The sequence below is a fragment of the Phyllobates terribilis genome, unplaced genomic scaffold (genome assembly GCF_046119375.1).
Source record: "Phyllobates terribilis strain yellow unplaced genomic scaffold, ASM4611937v1 Scaffold_3__8_contigs__length_932513732, whole genome shotgun sequence".
Taxonomy (NCBI): Eukaryota; Metazoa; Chordata; class Amphibia; order Anura; family Dendrobatidae; genus Phyllobates; species Phyllobates terribilis.
The window spans coordinates 776115169-776131221 of NW_027362763.1; the positions used below are offsets into that span (position 1 = coordinate 776115169).

The following is a 16053-nucleotide window of genomic DNA, read 5'->3' on the forward strand; positions in this document are numbered from 1 at the left end:
ATTTTCATAGATTTTTAATTTATCATTACTTTTGTTAGATTCCAGTTATTTCTGTGACCATTGTGGGTTTTTCTTTCATTAAACGAGGGGTACCAACAATTGTGACCACGTGTGTACATTGAACAGGGGTGGGCCAAGCGTAAAGCTCTTCTTTTGTCATGGGCCTATTGAAAGTTGTATGTGTTAGGTCTCATCCTGAAATAGGGTTTTCATGGCTAAAACACATACCTATTTTAGTCAATGTGGCTGAGTGGCCTGCATAAATAAACGGACCTATCCATTTTTTCCCCCTAGTCATGGATCAAACTCGCCCATTTAAGTATATGGGTTCTTGAAAAACTCAGCACACAGATTGCATCCGAGTGCTGTCCCTTTTTCATGTTTGTTTGATAGGAGGAACTAGAAAATCTCCATTTTAATCTTTCATTAGTTTATCTATTTCAAAACAAAAAAATGTTAGAAACTGACTAAACACTGATGAAAATCTCATCCAAAATATTGATGAAAATTGGTCTATTTTTTGCATATGAGAGCATTAACTGACATCTGAATGAAATCCTAAGACCATGTTCACATGTTCAGTTGCTGAAGTGGTGATGTGTTTCTGTTATATTTTTCCTCTATCATAGAACCACGTCACTACTTCTGGTGTCACCACTCTTGGTTTTGGCTTACAAATACTGATGTAAAATGCTGAGCAAATACTGAACGTATGAATGTGGCCTTAGGCTAGGGCTACACAGCGAATTGTGGCCGCTCAGCATTAAAGTGGTTGTCCGCTACTCAAACTACCCCGTCTCAATTCCTATGTTTCCCCCCACTAAAATAGTAACATCTATATTCACTGTTCCAGCGGTGTTGGCACTGGATCTCCTGATGCTCACGTGGCATTATGTCACACGATCCCTGCAGCCAATCCGCGCTGGCTTCACTCTCCCCTCCTTTGTACAAATCAGGCATCTGGAAGAAGGCAGAGCTTTGGCTGCTCTTTCAATTTCTCCAGATGTCAATTGCGTCTGTAGGAGAGGAAACTGAAGCTAGCGTTGATTTTCTGCAGGGATTGCATGACATAATACCACGTGAACTCCAGGACAGCCTGTAGCGACACAGCTGGAACGGCGCTGGCACTGGAGGTGAGTATAGCGGTTATTATTTTACTGAGGGAAACAGAAGGGTTGTCCAAGTAGTGAACAGCCCTTTTAAGATTACAAATCTTGTGCTCATAACTAATGATTGTTAATATTGTCCTACAGAAATCCAGGAAGCTTAGACTTCTGCAGACTATCGGATCACAGCCAATGCTGTTTGTTTGTTGCAACAAAATCATATTCACTATCCAATGCATGGGTTGTAGTAGCGAATCATTGAGATATTTTGACGCCAGTGTGTCAACATTTACTAATGGCGGTAGCTTCTACAGTGTATGACACTAATAAGTTTCATATATAGTTTGTGGTGGGTTCAAAGGCTCTCACAAGTAGTATGAGTCCTCTTCTTGTGTCTCCAGCTTTTGACCCTATAGGAAATTGTAATAGGATTATGTTGTAGTTAGGAACTTGTAGACCTGCCCATGTCACCCATCTAGGTAACCAGCTACATAGTCCTGTACAAGAGACTGATAACACAAACACATCTTAGAGACATATTGTCACAAGTGTGTCAGATCTGACAGACAGTCGCCCTGCAGTTGGTTGCAGAAGATCTTTTCGTTTGGCATTAGACACCTTCTTAGTTGTTTCACTCTAGAACCCAGTGGCTACCTCCTTCCTGCTAATTGACACCCTGGCCTGGGTGTGTAAATAGTTTCTCTTTGCTGCAGGATGGTGCCGGTGATACTCACATGTTTCCTTGTGAATGCTTGGAGCTATGACTGCTATCTTCCTCTGTGATGCTAGGAGGCGCTTGGAGTTATCTCTCAGAAGTTGGCTTAAGCTAAGCTACTTTCCCCCCTGTTTGTCTCCCTTGTTGTCTTAAGTTGTTAGTGGGCTTCGACTAGTGTTCATCCCCCTTTCCCTATTCAGGGCCAAGCACTAGGGAAATAAAGGGTTTTAGGTTCATGCACGGCGATTGCTGAGAAACCAATATAGGGACGTTAGTGGAGACAGGGTGATATCAGATCAGCCTAGGAGGTCTCCACTCCCCCTTTTCCTAGATTCTAGGCTCACACCTTGCGTGACACATATATGTACTGTGTGTGTGTGTGTGTGTGTGTGTGTGTGTGTGTGTGTGTGTGTGTGTATATATGTATGTATACATATATCTTTATGTAAAGTTGTCAGAGATGGATGTTAAAGGGAATCTGTCAGCAAGTTTTTTAAAATCTCATCTGAGAGCAGCGTAATGTAAGCAAAGAGAAGCTGAATACAATGATGTATCATTTAGATTACTGGCTGCAGCAGTTCTGACACAATCAGAGCTTTTAGACTTCTAATGAAGCAGAGCTGAGAAAGCTAACCCCGCCCACACCAGGCTCTCTGTGTACAAAGTCCATAGACAGTGAGGTGCTTATCACAGGAGGAGGCGTTGCCGGACTAGTGTAGTGCAGAAAGGTTAATCTCTTAGTGATAAATCCTTCGCAGTTAGTAAACTACAGCACGCATTTTGACAAGGGGGACATCCATGAATTCTGTGTTTCAGCCTCTATTTCCTGCTGTCTTCAGATTACGTAGCAAAAACCTGCTGACAGATTCCCTTTAAAGGCTTACAATGTTGAAGACCTATCCCTAGAATAACTCATCATCAGTATCAGATTGGTGGGAGTCCAACCCTAGAAACCCCCACCGATCAGTTGTTTTCAGCTGAGGCAGTACCCGAATTTAAACAGTGAGCATAACAAAACAGCACAGCTCCATACACTGTGTAGTGGCCGTTTTCAGGTACTATTGCTCAGCTCTTATTGAAGGGATCTGTAGTACCCAAAAGAGGCCGCTACAGAGGGCATGGAGCTGTGCTGTTGGGTTATAGTCACAGTTTACATTCATCCACCACCAGTGCTGAAAACAGCTGATTAGTGGGGGGTGCCAGGTGTCACATAGGTCAAGATAGGCCAGCAATATAGTAAGTCAAGAAAACTCTCTTAATGCATATGTGAGTGGTTGTTAATTTTGTCAAACATAGAGTATAGGTCACTTATTACTGAGTGTATATGCTCAAAACTACCCTACCCAGATGTATTGGTCATATGCATAGCCATTTCCAGGAGGAGGATCTGACTCACTGCATGGAGCTGTGATGATTCAGTCAATGAAGATGTAACATTTATGAGATTGTTATTTCATGTGATGAAAACACAATGACTCGCTTTTACTAAGAAATACTGTGAAACATTAACAAACGCTATCAATCAGCAAGTGTGAACATAGCCATGAAGCGCACTGCACACAACTGTGTTCTCGGGATTTCGGCTCTCATACATTAGTGAGCTAAAGATGCCTAAAGCAAAACCCCGAGCAAAACTGATCACGTGTTACATATAGTGCATGGCCTGAGGGGGAGAGCATGATACAGGGATTCTCTCTCTGGTGGACTTTGTGTCCTTGTGTTGTGAATCACTCTTTTAGCCCCATTACTCTACATAAAACCGCGCACACATTGTGCCAGGAATCTTCCCAGTTTATGGCTGTTACTTAAAATACATCTAGAGGCTTCAGATCTGTGAGGAACATCCTAGTAATCTCACAATAATGTAGTGTCATAGTTCTCCTCAGAGGCGTACAGCCATGAGGAAAACAAAGTGCTATCCTGTCTTTTTACGTATCACATGCAGTGAGGAAAATATGTATTTGATACACTGCCGTTTTTGCAAGTTTTCCCACCTACAAATAATGGAGAGGTCTGTAATTTTTATCATAGGTACACTTCACCTGTGACAGACAAATCCAGAAAATCGCATTGTATGATTTTTAAATAATTAAATTGCATTTTATTGCATGAAATAAGTATTTGATCACCTACCAACCAGCAAGAATTCTGGGACACAGACTTGTTAGCTTTTCTTTAAGAAGCCCTCCTATTCTGCACCCATTACCTGTACTAATTGCACCTTATTGAACTCATTGCTTGTATAACAGACACCTGTCCACACACTCAATCAATCACATTCCAACCTCTCCACCATGGCCAAGACCAAAGAGCTGTCTAAGCACACCATGGACAAGGATTATAAGCACCTTAACTGATACCCATTTTCTCAGGCACTGAAAGCTGTTATGGGTATAGGTGGTGGAACCTCTGTGCTTTGGTGCAAGGAGGGACCAGAGGGGCGTGACTAAGTGCCTACTCGGCCTAACCAAGGTCGCACGGTGGCTCAATCGACTCCGTGAACCAGGGAGGGACCGGACAGGTGGACCAGGTGCCACTCTGGGACTGACCTTGTGTGAGAGCAGGTGACTCCCACGGGTCAGATGGCAGGAACTGACCGGTACAGCGGATGAGCACGGGAGGAAGGCAGACGGGTGGTCCGGGTAGTTAAGCAGGCTGGTTCGGCAGATAGCTAGACGGGTGCTCCGGGTAAGCAGGCTGGTGGGCACGGAAGGTAACAAGCAGGTGCTCCAGGTAGGCTGGCTGGCGGGCACAACAGGTAACAGACTGGTGCTTCCAGGTAAGCAAGCTGGCGGGGAAGGAGTGTAGGCAGACTGGCGGGGAAGGACTGTAGGCAGACTGGCGGGGAAGGACTGTAGGCAGACTGGCGGGCAGGACTGTAGGCAGAGGGACCTGAGGGCTGAAGCAAGTGTTAACACATGGAACAACAACCTTGCACAGGCACCTCCATTTTGGAGGAGGTGGCGCATATAGGGGCAGTCCTCCGGCCATTGGCTGGGGACTCTATAGGAGCGCGCGCGGCCCCTTCAAGAGGGAGGGAGCTCGCGCATGCGCGCCCTAAGCACAGAGCCCGGGAAGCTGCGCGCGGTGCCCGCCCAGCAGCAGGGGAGCGGGAGGACATCGGACCTGGACCGCAGCGGTGAGAGGATCGGCGTCTCTGCCCGGCAGGAGGCAGAGACGCCGATGCTACAAAAGCACTTTGTTTTGTACTCTTTAACGGATGATTCAATACTATTACTCTTAAATGGAGAACTGGTCTTCCTTTAAAATCTCCCAATAAATGGTATTTTTTATTGCTATCTCACTTCTGGTTACTGGGTAGTTAAGTGAACCCAGTTTTTGTGATAGATTTTGATGTTCACACATGCCTGAATGCTCCAAAACCGCAAACTACCAAATCTTCTGCTTTTATAGAGGTGGTCAGTCAGCTTGCCAATGAACAATTAATCAAGGGCATCTGGTTGCTACTTACACTCTTAAATCCTATGAGAGGGGTAAAGGTATACTTCATTTTTTGCACATTGTTTTTTCATTTTGTCTTAGTTTTTGTAAAATTAATTAATAATGATGTAATTTGCAATGTGTTGCTCATCTGAAGTTGTATTTATCTAATTTTAAAACTTTCTAAGGACCAGATGTTTTTTATTATTCTTGATACGTAAAATCAGTTTTTCTCATGACTGTACATGTGAGAATGTGTTGTTGACCAGATAAGCAGTGAGAAAATAATTTAATATAATGGTCATGTGAATTTTAAAAAGTGAATGTGCAGTAAGTATCCTTCAGCTAACGGATTAAACAGGTTGTCTATTAGCGTAAAATAACATAAATGTACATCAGCGCTTGGCTCACCATATGCGTGGGGGGCTCAGGACCTGAGCTCTCTCCACAGATGGTAGATGCCAGCTATGTCTCTCACAGCAGCGACCAGAGCTGAGCTGTTAACCATATAATATAAAATCAAAAATACAGTGGGGAAAATACGAACCTTATTTTTTGGACTATAAAATGCACCAGACCATAAGACCTAGGTTTTAGAGGAGGAAAATAGAAAAAAATATTGAAGCAAAAAATGTGGTCATGAAGCCCTGTTATGGAGGAGGGGGTCTGCTGCTTACACTGTTATAGGGGTAATGTCCCCCAATTCTGTACTAATATCCCCCATCCTGGTATACATGGTCCCCCGTCCTGGTATGCATTGCTCCCCCATTCCCTTCCTGGTATGCATGGCATCCCATCCCCATCCTGGTATGCATGGCATCCCCATCCCTATCAAGCTGCACACACAAAAAAAAATTACCGATTCTACTCACCTTCCTTCCCTCTGCTGCCAGCAGCTGATCTCATCATGTAAGCAGCACATGACGTCACTGCCATGCACCCTCACAAGCCGACATCAGCTGCCGGAATATTCCCTGCTCCCCACGCCCGGACTATGGGTGTCGGGAGCAGTGAATATTCATTTTCTTTAACAGTGGCATAGTGTTAGCTGCAGCATGCGGCTCCTGCCTCCTATGACCTGCTCTTCTGCCGCCGCCACTTCCCCCACACTCCCGACCATCCACAGCAAGACTGTACATCTGGACTATAAGACGCACTCCCCACTTTCCACCAAAATTTTGGAGGAAAAAATGCGTCTTATAGACCAAAAAATACGGTATTTGATACACTGCAGATTTTGCAAGTTTTCCCACCTATAAAGAATGGAGAGGTCTGCAATTTTTATCGTAGGTACACTTCACCTGTGAGAGACAGAATCTAAACTCCTTAGTTTGCCTGGCTGTGTGTTTCGGGTCATTGTCATGCTGGAAGACTCAGCCACGACCCATCATCAATGGTCTTACTGAAGGAGGGAGGTTGTTGGCCAAAATCTCTACTTCTTCCTCCAAACACGGTGAGTGGAATTGATACCAAAAAGTTCTATTGTGGTCTCATCTGACCACATGACCTTCTCCCATGCCTCCTCTGGATCATCCAGATAGTCATTGGTGAACTTCAAACAGACCCGGACATGTGCTGGCGTGAGCAGGGGGACCTTGCGTGTCCTGCAGGATTTTAATCCATGACGGCGTAGTGTGTTACTAACGGTAATGTTTGAGACTGTGGTCCCATCTACCTTTCGGTCATTGACCAGGTCCTCTCGTGTAGTTCTGAGCTGATTCCAGACCTTTCTCAGAATCCTCTTTACGCCACGAGGTGAGATTTTGCATGGAGCCCCAGACCGGGGAAGATTGACAGTCATCTTGTGTTTCTTCCATTTTCTAATAATTGCACCAACAGTTGTTGCCTTCTCAACAAGCTGCTTGCCTATTGTCCTGTAGCTCATTCCAGCCTTGTGCAGGTCTACAATTTTGTCCCTGGTGTCCTTCAACAGCTCTGTGGTCTTGGCCATGGAGGAGAGGTTGGAGTGTGATTGACTGAGTGTGTGGACAGGTGTCTTTTATACAGGTAACGAGTTAAAACAGGTGCAATTAATACAGGTAATGAGTGCAGAGTAGGAGAGCTTAAAGAAAAACTAACAGGTCTCTGAGACAGAATTCTTGCTGGTTGCTAAGTGATCAAATACTTATTTCATGCAATAAAATGCAAATTAATTCTGTAAAAATCATACAATGTGATTTTCTGGTTTTTATTTTTAGATTCTGTCTCTCACAGTTGAATTGTACCTACGATAAAAATTACAGACCTCTCCAATCTTTGTACGTGGGAAAACTTGCAAAATCCCAGTGTATCAAATACTTATTTTCCCCACTGTAGATATTTCAATAATTTTTTATAACCAGTTCCTTTTTTTACACATTGTGTGAAGTGTTTTTTTTCTTCATTACTTAAGGATTTTGCTGCATGTCACCTCTAATCTGCGGCAAAATTCTGCAATGTTGACAGGCTGCAAATTTTAAATGTCAGTTTATGCACAGATAGCTTTATAGATTTGTTAGATCTCATCTGCTTTGCTGCTACTGTAATGTGCTGCAGATTCTTTGCTTGCAGATCTTTATGGCAGCAAATCCATTCTGGTGCAGATTTATCAAGCTAAATGTGCTAAACTTGTAGCATAATTTGTGCCAAACGGTCTTTCATGACCTGCACCTTTTGAATTATGTTGCCACGGGTTTACCGTGACAGAGAGGGGCCAAAAGACCGCATTGTCTGATTCCACATACTCCTGCACTGATTAGAAGCACTTCACCTTCATATTAAATGGTGCAAGTTTCTACTAGCAGTGCTGGGGTTAAAACTGTTCAGTTGAGTCTCTGAAGCTTTCCTGCTTTGATGATCTCAGCTGCTCAGTGTTGGCCACTCCCCTCTGCTATTTATACTGCCAATCAGGATTTCCAGTCTTAGTTTTATACTGCCTGGTGTGGAGTTGGTGCTGTATGTTGAGGAGCCATTTGGAGTGTTGATTTTAAAGACTGTTGCTTTGTGATTTGTCTATGTGCATATCCGCATATCCTCATCTATTTTTTTTTCCTGTTACTTTTCGGTATTGCACTTTGCTTTTTGGAGGTGCCTATTTGTATGATTGTCATTTTCATTTATCCATGTACGTCTTCCCTTATTAGTCTGGTTTGTGTATTCTTATGTACAACTACTCCCCACTTCCCTGGGTGGGGAAGGGGACAGATAAGGCTGATTCAGGAGCGTCTTCATTAGAAGTAAGCTGGAGATCAGGGATAACTAGGACGCCCTTGGTTTTAGGGATAGGGAAGGAGCCTCTAGCCCCGGGATATCAAACTAGAGTCATTGTGACATATGTGTTTTAGACACTTTCTGTGCCTTGCTTAATAAGGTGGTGTGGCTTTGCAAAAGGGACATGGCTTATTGAGAAAGGACTAAGGCATTCCATGTAAAAGAATGCGCCAAAAAATGGCCAGAATAGTGGCACATTTCTGGTACAAAGTTAGTCGATTAAAAAGTGTTGAAAATTTAGGGGCTGATTCAAAGCCAGTCTTGAAGAAGGGTCTTGGTGAAGTAGGATGCTGCCAAATTCATTAAGATGTGCACACCACTTAAAAAAAGTTGTCCGGTACTTTTTTTTAAATTGCCCAATGTATTCAGCATGTGGGCATAAGTATATCTGTAAATACCTTGTGTTGCTGATAATGCCTGTGAGAGGCGCTATCGGTGGCCGCTCACAGGCATCACGTGACCCCACGCTGACATAACGACAAGTGGGGCTTGACTCAGCGCTGGGGTCCCTGCGGTTGCTGCTGGGTTGTGGGCGAGGTTACCCCCCGTGTCACACCCAGCATCCACCGCGCGCTTTCCCAATGAATGGGGAGAGGGAGAGAGAGCAGTGGATGCTGGGTGTGACGCAGGGGAATAACCCAACCCACAACCCAGCAGCCACCAGTGGAACGAGGGAGAGGGACTCTCGGCTGCCGCCTGGACTAGTCGTGACATCAGCGGATGTCAGCGCCGGCTGCAGCTGTGGGGGTAACGTGATGCCAGTGATAGCGCCGCTCACAGGCAATATCTGCAACACAAGGTATTTACAGAGATACTTATGCCCACATGCTGAATACATTGGGCAACTTAAAAAAAAGTACCGGACAACCCCTTTAAAGAATTCAGCACATCCACAGTGGCGTGCTCCCCTGTGTGCTTTGCAAAAAATGCTGCTCCAGTCAAAAACTGGAGTAGTATTTCTGACCTAAGTTATGGCGTAACATTTAATGAATTCGGCGACCTGAAATTTGTTGTAAACACTTTGGTTAATTGGCCCTTAGTCTTAAAGTTAAACAGATTTATAAAGCAGCATGAGCCACTATAATACATCTGGTGCAATTTAAGATGGTCGAATCTAAGTTTGCACTAAGAATTAGACAGTATCTGCCCCTATGTGTGTGCATATTACCATTATTTTTATATAGGTAATAAAAATTCTGCACTTGATTTCCATCTGGCATGTTAATGTAATTGATTAGGAGTTTGAAATTGTATTTTTAAATAATATTTGTTTGCAGATATTTTACCAAAGTATCCATTACATATGTGTAACCGCTTCTTCTCTTCCACAGGAATCATTACAACAGTTAGTCATGATGACTTTGCCAAATGTGCTGATTATTGGAAAAACTCCAATTTCTGGTAAGTATACCAGTTTTCCCATGAATTATATTGAAGGGTTATTTGATAATAAATAAAAGTGTGTGTGTATGTATATATATATATATATATATATATATATATATATATATATATATATATATATATATATATATATATAATAATACACGAACAGGGACTGTGATCTAAACAGCAGACGATCTTCTTCCGAGAACGATGATCTTTTGTGCTGAACAAAATATCAATTCACCCGACAAAAAGTAAAAAGTATTGTGCTCATTGTCAGGTGATCGGTAGCTTGGCAGGAAGATTATCATAAAACGAGCGTCCTATTAACATTTATTCAATATAATCTTTCAGTTGAAATTCCAACTCCCCGATCCTTCTCTCCTCGACATTATCTGTCTAGATTCGGGCTTACAGCTTACCCCCGTGTGCGTGTCCGTCTTTCCTCCGGGACCGTCCTGCCGTCTCTCCCCTGCACCACCATCCATTACACCCCACGCTGCCCTGGAGCTAGCTCTACCTGTGGAGAGCCACACCATCCCTGCTGCCGTAACACCCTCTCCAGAGGACTGTTCCGCAGCGGCAGCTCCATTTAGCCACAATCCACAGGTGGTGTCACGAACACTTTCCCAAATCCCCTATAAACTATTCCCCCTTTTACCGACCGCCATGGGTCACGGACCGGGCCAGCTACCGTGATATCCCCCAGCAACCAGAGGCCCGGCTGCCGAGTACCCCACGACCCAGGGGGCGCGTCACAGCCTAAAAAAAAAATATTTTATATTTTTGCGTGCGTTTTTTTTTTATGCCTTTTTTTCCCAGTCAGTAGAATATAAGGCATAAGGATGAAGTTATCATCCATGTTTCCTGCACTAATTTTTCATCAGGATCATGAAAAAAACCCTGCCGTCTGACAAGACCAGTTTTGACAGCCCTTTCTCTGGGTTTCCCCTCTAAACAAATCTAGAATAATCCAAACACTTTTTAATGAATTTTAAGAATTTTTTTTAAATTCATATTAAAGTAATACAAACTAGTCACAGCAATTTATCACCAGTATTGTATGAGTGACTATTTCTACTTTTATATTTCTGGATAACCCACCCAAGGCTGGTGCTGCACGGCAACATGTCACGTTATGCTGAAATCTGTGCATCTAATGATTTCCCATGGTCCCACATTGTGACCTGTGAAAGTCGCAAATGTTTCCAAATGTGTTGGATTTTCTCACTGTCATTGTCCAACTTCTATTGCTACTATTTTAGAGCTGTGATTTCACGGTTGAAAAAAAAAAAAAGTCCAAATCGCAGATAAGTTGCAAAAATATTTTTGGTCACGCAATTTGTCTGAGAATTGCTGTCGCCAGACACATCTCGTCGTGTGACCCTAGCCTAAAGCCGACACCTAATTTGTTCCTTTATGTCATATCCACTGTATAATAGATTTTTTTTTTAAAAGCTATGAACACCCATGAAATTATTATTTTATTTCACACATTGCACCTTTTAGTTAATGAGCAAACATGGAGATAAAAGTGGATGTAAACCTACGTTCCTGAGGATCCAATATTATCATTGTGGTTTGTCCTGATGGAAGAGGTATGATTATGGATCCTCGGCAGCGCAGGTTTACATCCACTTTCAAGTTTGCTTACTATCTGTTTGCTGGATCTGCAGCAGTCGTCTTTTCTTACAAGCTAACAAAGGGGTTGTGACTTTCACAACTTTTCCAGGTGAGCAAATCCTGTTTTACGCTTTCCTCTGTGATCCAGATAAGACCCTATTGCACTTACTGTCATTTTTTATCTACATATGTACCTTTTAGTTAACAAAATTGCAGTTTCAGACTTCCTGATATGTGTTTTGCAGCCTGATCAAAATGTCAGATTTTTATCTTGTTGGAGTGCCTCTCCCTTCAGTCAGAAAAAAACCGTAATGCTTTGTTAAAGTAGAGTCCAGACTTTATTGCCCAGTGGTCGGTCCCTGATTGTCCACATCAAAAGATAATCGAAAAAAGCAAATAGCAGTCCAGCACTGGTGGATTAAAATTTCTTATAACTTTATTCTCATTTTATTAAAATCTTCATATTAATAATCATGTCAAATGTGCAAAAACTCCCAACGCATTTCAGCTTTAAACTTGCCCTTTTTCACAGTTTTTTGTAGTGTACTTAATTATATGTTCCAAATGTCCAACTGGGGGGTCTTTATGTTAGGGAGACAGGGCAAAAACTTAGGACAAGGATGAATCATCATCGCCACACAATAAAAGAAAAAAGAATAGATCTACCTGTAGCCAAGCATTTTTGTTCCCCTGATCACAGCATCAAAGACATGAAATTACTGGCATTAAAAGGTAACTTCAAATCTCAAAGAGAAAGAAGAATCTCAGAATATAAACTGATGGTGACCTTTGACACTTTCAGAGCAGGAATGAATGTGTCGCATGGATTTATGTCATTCTACATCAACTAAGGAATTTGCCCATCAGATTTGTGAGGCCATCACAACACTGGACCTAGTCACAGGACAATAAAACCTTCACACTTCTTATCCTTTAACTGCTAAAATATTTATAGCCAGAACTGTTTATCTCTCCCATAATAACTCTGCTTTCCGTCACCTATCTCATCTATTGCATTATTTCTGTGTCTTATTATGTATAAATATGTGACTCTTCAGATTTTGTGTTATACTAGCCTGATGAAGAGACCTGCGTAGTCTTGAAAGCTTGCAATTTGTTACCATCTTTTCATTTAGCCACTAAAGGGTATCAACCACTGAGGACTCTCAAATCTAAATATTCACACTTCTGCAAACCGTGTATTTAAAGCAACACGAGCCAGTCAAGATTGCAAACCTGACACGAGACGAGCTAGTGCTGAGGTAGAACATGGCAAATATAATAAATACAAAAGCAAGATCAATATTGTATACAGGATCCATTATACATAGGTCTATATGTGTGGAAAATATACTAGTATAGACAATATAATGAAGATTTCCAATCTGCTGGCTCCAATACTGTACTTTTCTGAGCTTTGCTTCTTGTCTGTAGCCTGTTTTCTGCATCCTCCAAAATACTTTATCCCCTCCCCACTGCAGATTTGTGTACATGCCCCACCCTGCTGCTAATTCTAAGGGCTCATGCACACCACCGATTACATCGGACAAGTGCTATCCATGATTTTCACAGATAGCACTCATACCCATGTTATTCTATGAGGCTGTGCACATGTCCGATTGACCAAGTAGTCCAAGGAAATAAATCGGTGACGTGTCCAGATCTAAATTGGCAAATCAAGTCTATAGGTCCGTGGAAAACATCAGACTGCGCTTGGATGTCATCCGAGTGCAGTCCGATTTTTATGGACTGACATAATGGAGAAGGTGGAGAAACCGATACCACTATGATCAAACTCTGATCAGAAAAATCAGGCCATTTTTCTCGGATGTAGAGGAAACGGTGATGTGCAACTACCATGGCATTAAGAGGTGAGAGGGAAGAGCAGACAGCTGCCAGGAGCAATTCTCACAGACTTCTAACATTTCTGCAAAAGCAATCCACTAGATGAAGGGCTTACAGACACTTATCAGTGGCAACATTTTTAATGACGACTAAGAAAGTTGCTTAAAGGGTAACCGTGATTTTAATATTTTTTAAATAAATTAATAGAAAACATGAAAATAAGAAACTTTGTAATATATCTTATTAGAGAAATCCGCCATTTTTGTTTCTCCTCATAAACTAATCATTCCTTCTCAATCAATAGGTAAAATGTGTCTTCAGTGAATTACTTAGATAGGAGATGACAGTTGGTGCTCATGAAGTTCTGTGGAGACCTGTAACAGTCGTTTTAAGAGAACTTGAAGCAGAATGTCTGTCTCTGCCTCCAGCTCCTCCTCCTTCCATCTCCATAGAATTTTAAAAGCACCAACTGTCACCTCTTATCTCACTAATGGGTAAATTTGTTTTCACTAAATGCAGATTTTACATATTGTACCCATGAATTGGGAGTGTAAGATCAATCCAGAAGGTGAAAGAAGCATATTTCTCTGATAAGATATATTACATCGTTTTTTATTTTCATGTGTACAGTCCATTTATGAAAAACAAAATTAAATTGATTACTCTTATTTTTGATTACTATTTTATTTTGCCTTTTTTCGAATCAAATAAACAATTTGAAAAACTCTGTGGCAAGGTGTACATGCCCTTTAATAATACATGTCCCCATTTTGCTTTAAATCTATAAGGCCTCATTTATCAAGAAACTTACAAAAATCTGTCTTTGTTGCCCATAGCAACCAGTTAGAGCTCAGCTTTCATTTCTTAAACCTCTCTGGTAAAATGAAAGCTGCACCATGATTGGTTGATACGAGCAACAAAGACCTTATTTTTTTTTAGGCAGTTTTGATAAACCTGCCTCACATATACATTACGTACAGTGATGATCGTGGACTTGTTTAGTATCTGAACTTTGCTGAATGAATCCGGAGCAGAATAAAACATATAATAACACATTGCCAAATTGGCAGCATTAATAGAGGGCTGTTTTAATGAGGAAGCATATTTTATTAAATGAGAAAATGTCTGCCAGATTGAGGTCATGATTCTAAAAGCTAATGATGGCGAATCTGCCAAGATTATTTAGGAGTTGAATCCAACTGATGTGACAAAGCAAAGACTGCAGACATAATTCAATAACTCTCTCCCTACTTCTCAACATAGCAGATTACATAGCTGTCAGGCGTTTGATGGTGGTAGAAAAATCTACTAAACTTATCGTATAACTAGCTGATCTGATGAAGGATTACAAGTTTCCAAGCAAACACAAGACTTCCAAAGGGTATAAGGCCATCTCCAAAGACCTTGGTATCTGAGTTTCAACAGTGCACAATGGTATTAAGAAGTTTGCCAATCATGGAACCGTCAAAAACCTCCATGAACGTGGGTGAAAGGGGAAAATTGATAAGAGAGGTCTTCAAAAGTTGGTGTGAATGATGGAAAAAAACACCATGTCAAACATCCATAGACCTGAAGGCCAACCTGGAATAGTCTGGGGTCATGTTTTCAACAAGTACCATATGCCGCACATTAAACCAAGCAGAGCTTTATGGGCGAAGGCCAAGGAAGAAACCAGTGCTGAAGAAAAGACATTAAAAGGAACGACTGATCATTGCCAAAGAATTCCTTGACAAACGACAATCCTTCAGGGAAAATGTTCTGTGGACAGATGAAACATAAATAGATCTTTTTGGCAATGCAAAGGAAAAAAACACCTTACCAACAGTTAAGCATAGTGGGGGATCAATAATGCTGTGGGTTTACTTTGCTGCGTCTGGTACTGGAGGCCTTGACCGTATTACAGGAATCATGAAATCAAAGAATTATCAAGAGATTTTAGAGCAAAATGTCCTACCCAGTGTAAGAAAACTTGGTTTGAATGGAAGATCATGGGTCCAGTAAGACAATGACCCAAAGCACACCTCCAAAAGTACACAGGAATGGTTGAAAAAGAAAAAATGGATTGTTTTAAAATGGCCAGCAATGAGTCCTGACCTAGATCCCATTGAAAATCTTTGGGGTGAGCTGAAGTCTGCCATTGTGAAAAAGAAACCTGCAAAAATTCAAGAGCTTGAACAAACTGCAAAGGAAGAGTGGGAGAAAATTGCAGCTGAGAAGTGCAAGAAGCTTATAGATGGCTACAAGAAACGTTTGGAGGCTGTCAGCAATGCCAGAGGGTATGCAACCAAGTATTAATTAGTGGTGCCTTTATTGCTGCACATTCTGTTTATTCTGTTTCTGCTTTGAAATTGCAGCATGGAAGTTGAAAAACAATGTTTTTTTGTTGTATTACTTTGGACCACTAATTAAAAAATCCTGAGGATATAACTGTGGTACATTGCCATTTATTTCTGAAGATATTGTACAGTCAATGAAAAGGGGTGCCAATAATGGTGAGCAGCACTATATAGTTCCTTGGACTGGCCAGAATTATCAGAAACAATTCCTGCAAATACAGGCATGTCCTGGGCAAGAAACGGTGGGATTTATGTAATTAGCACCCAAGAGGGGGCATTCCTAACAAGTTTGTGGCGCTTCTATAGTGATGGCGTAGCATGGTTTTCAGGTGCTCTGGTTGTGCAAGTATTG

General features: G+C 41.8%; 1 protein-coding gene across 8 annotated transcripts in view; it reads left to right on the plus strand.

The window, feature by feature from the left end:
* The window catches only part of CCDC88A (coiled-coil domain containing 88A), a 254550-nt gene that overhangs the window by 95915 nt on the left and 142582 nt on the right, over positions 1 to 16053 (plus strand). For all 8 annotated transcript variants that reach the window (XM_073672268.1, XM_073672270.1, XM_073672269.1 and 5 more), the window contains exon 4: positions 9843 to 9912. In XM_073672268.1, coding sequence (XP_073528369.1) covers positions 9843 to 9912 — 70 coding nt within the window. The remainder of the gene's footprint in view (positions 1 to 9842; positions 9913 to 16053) is intronic.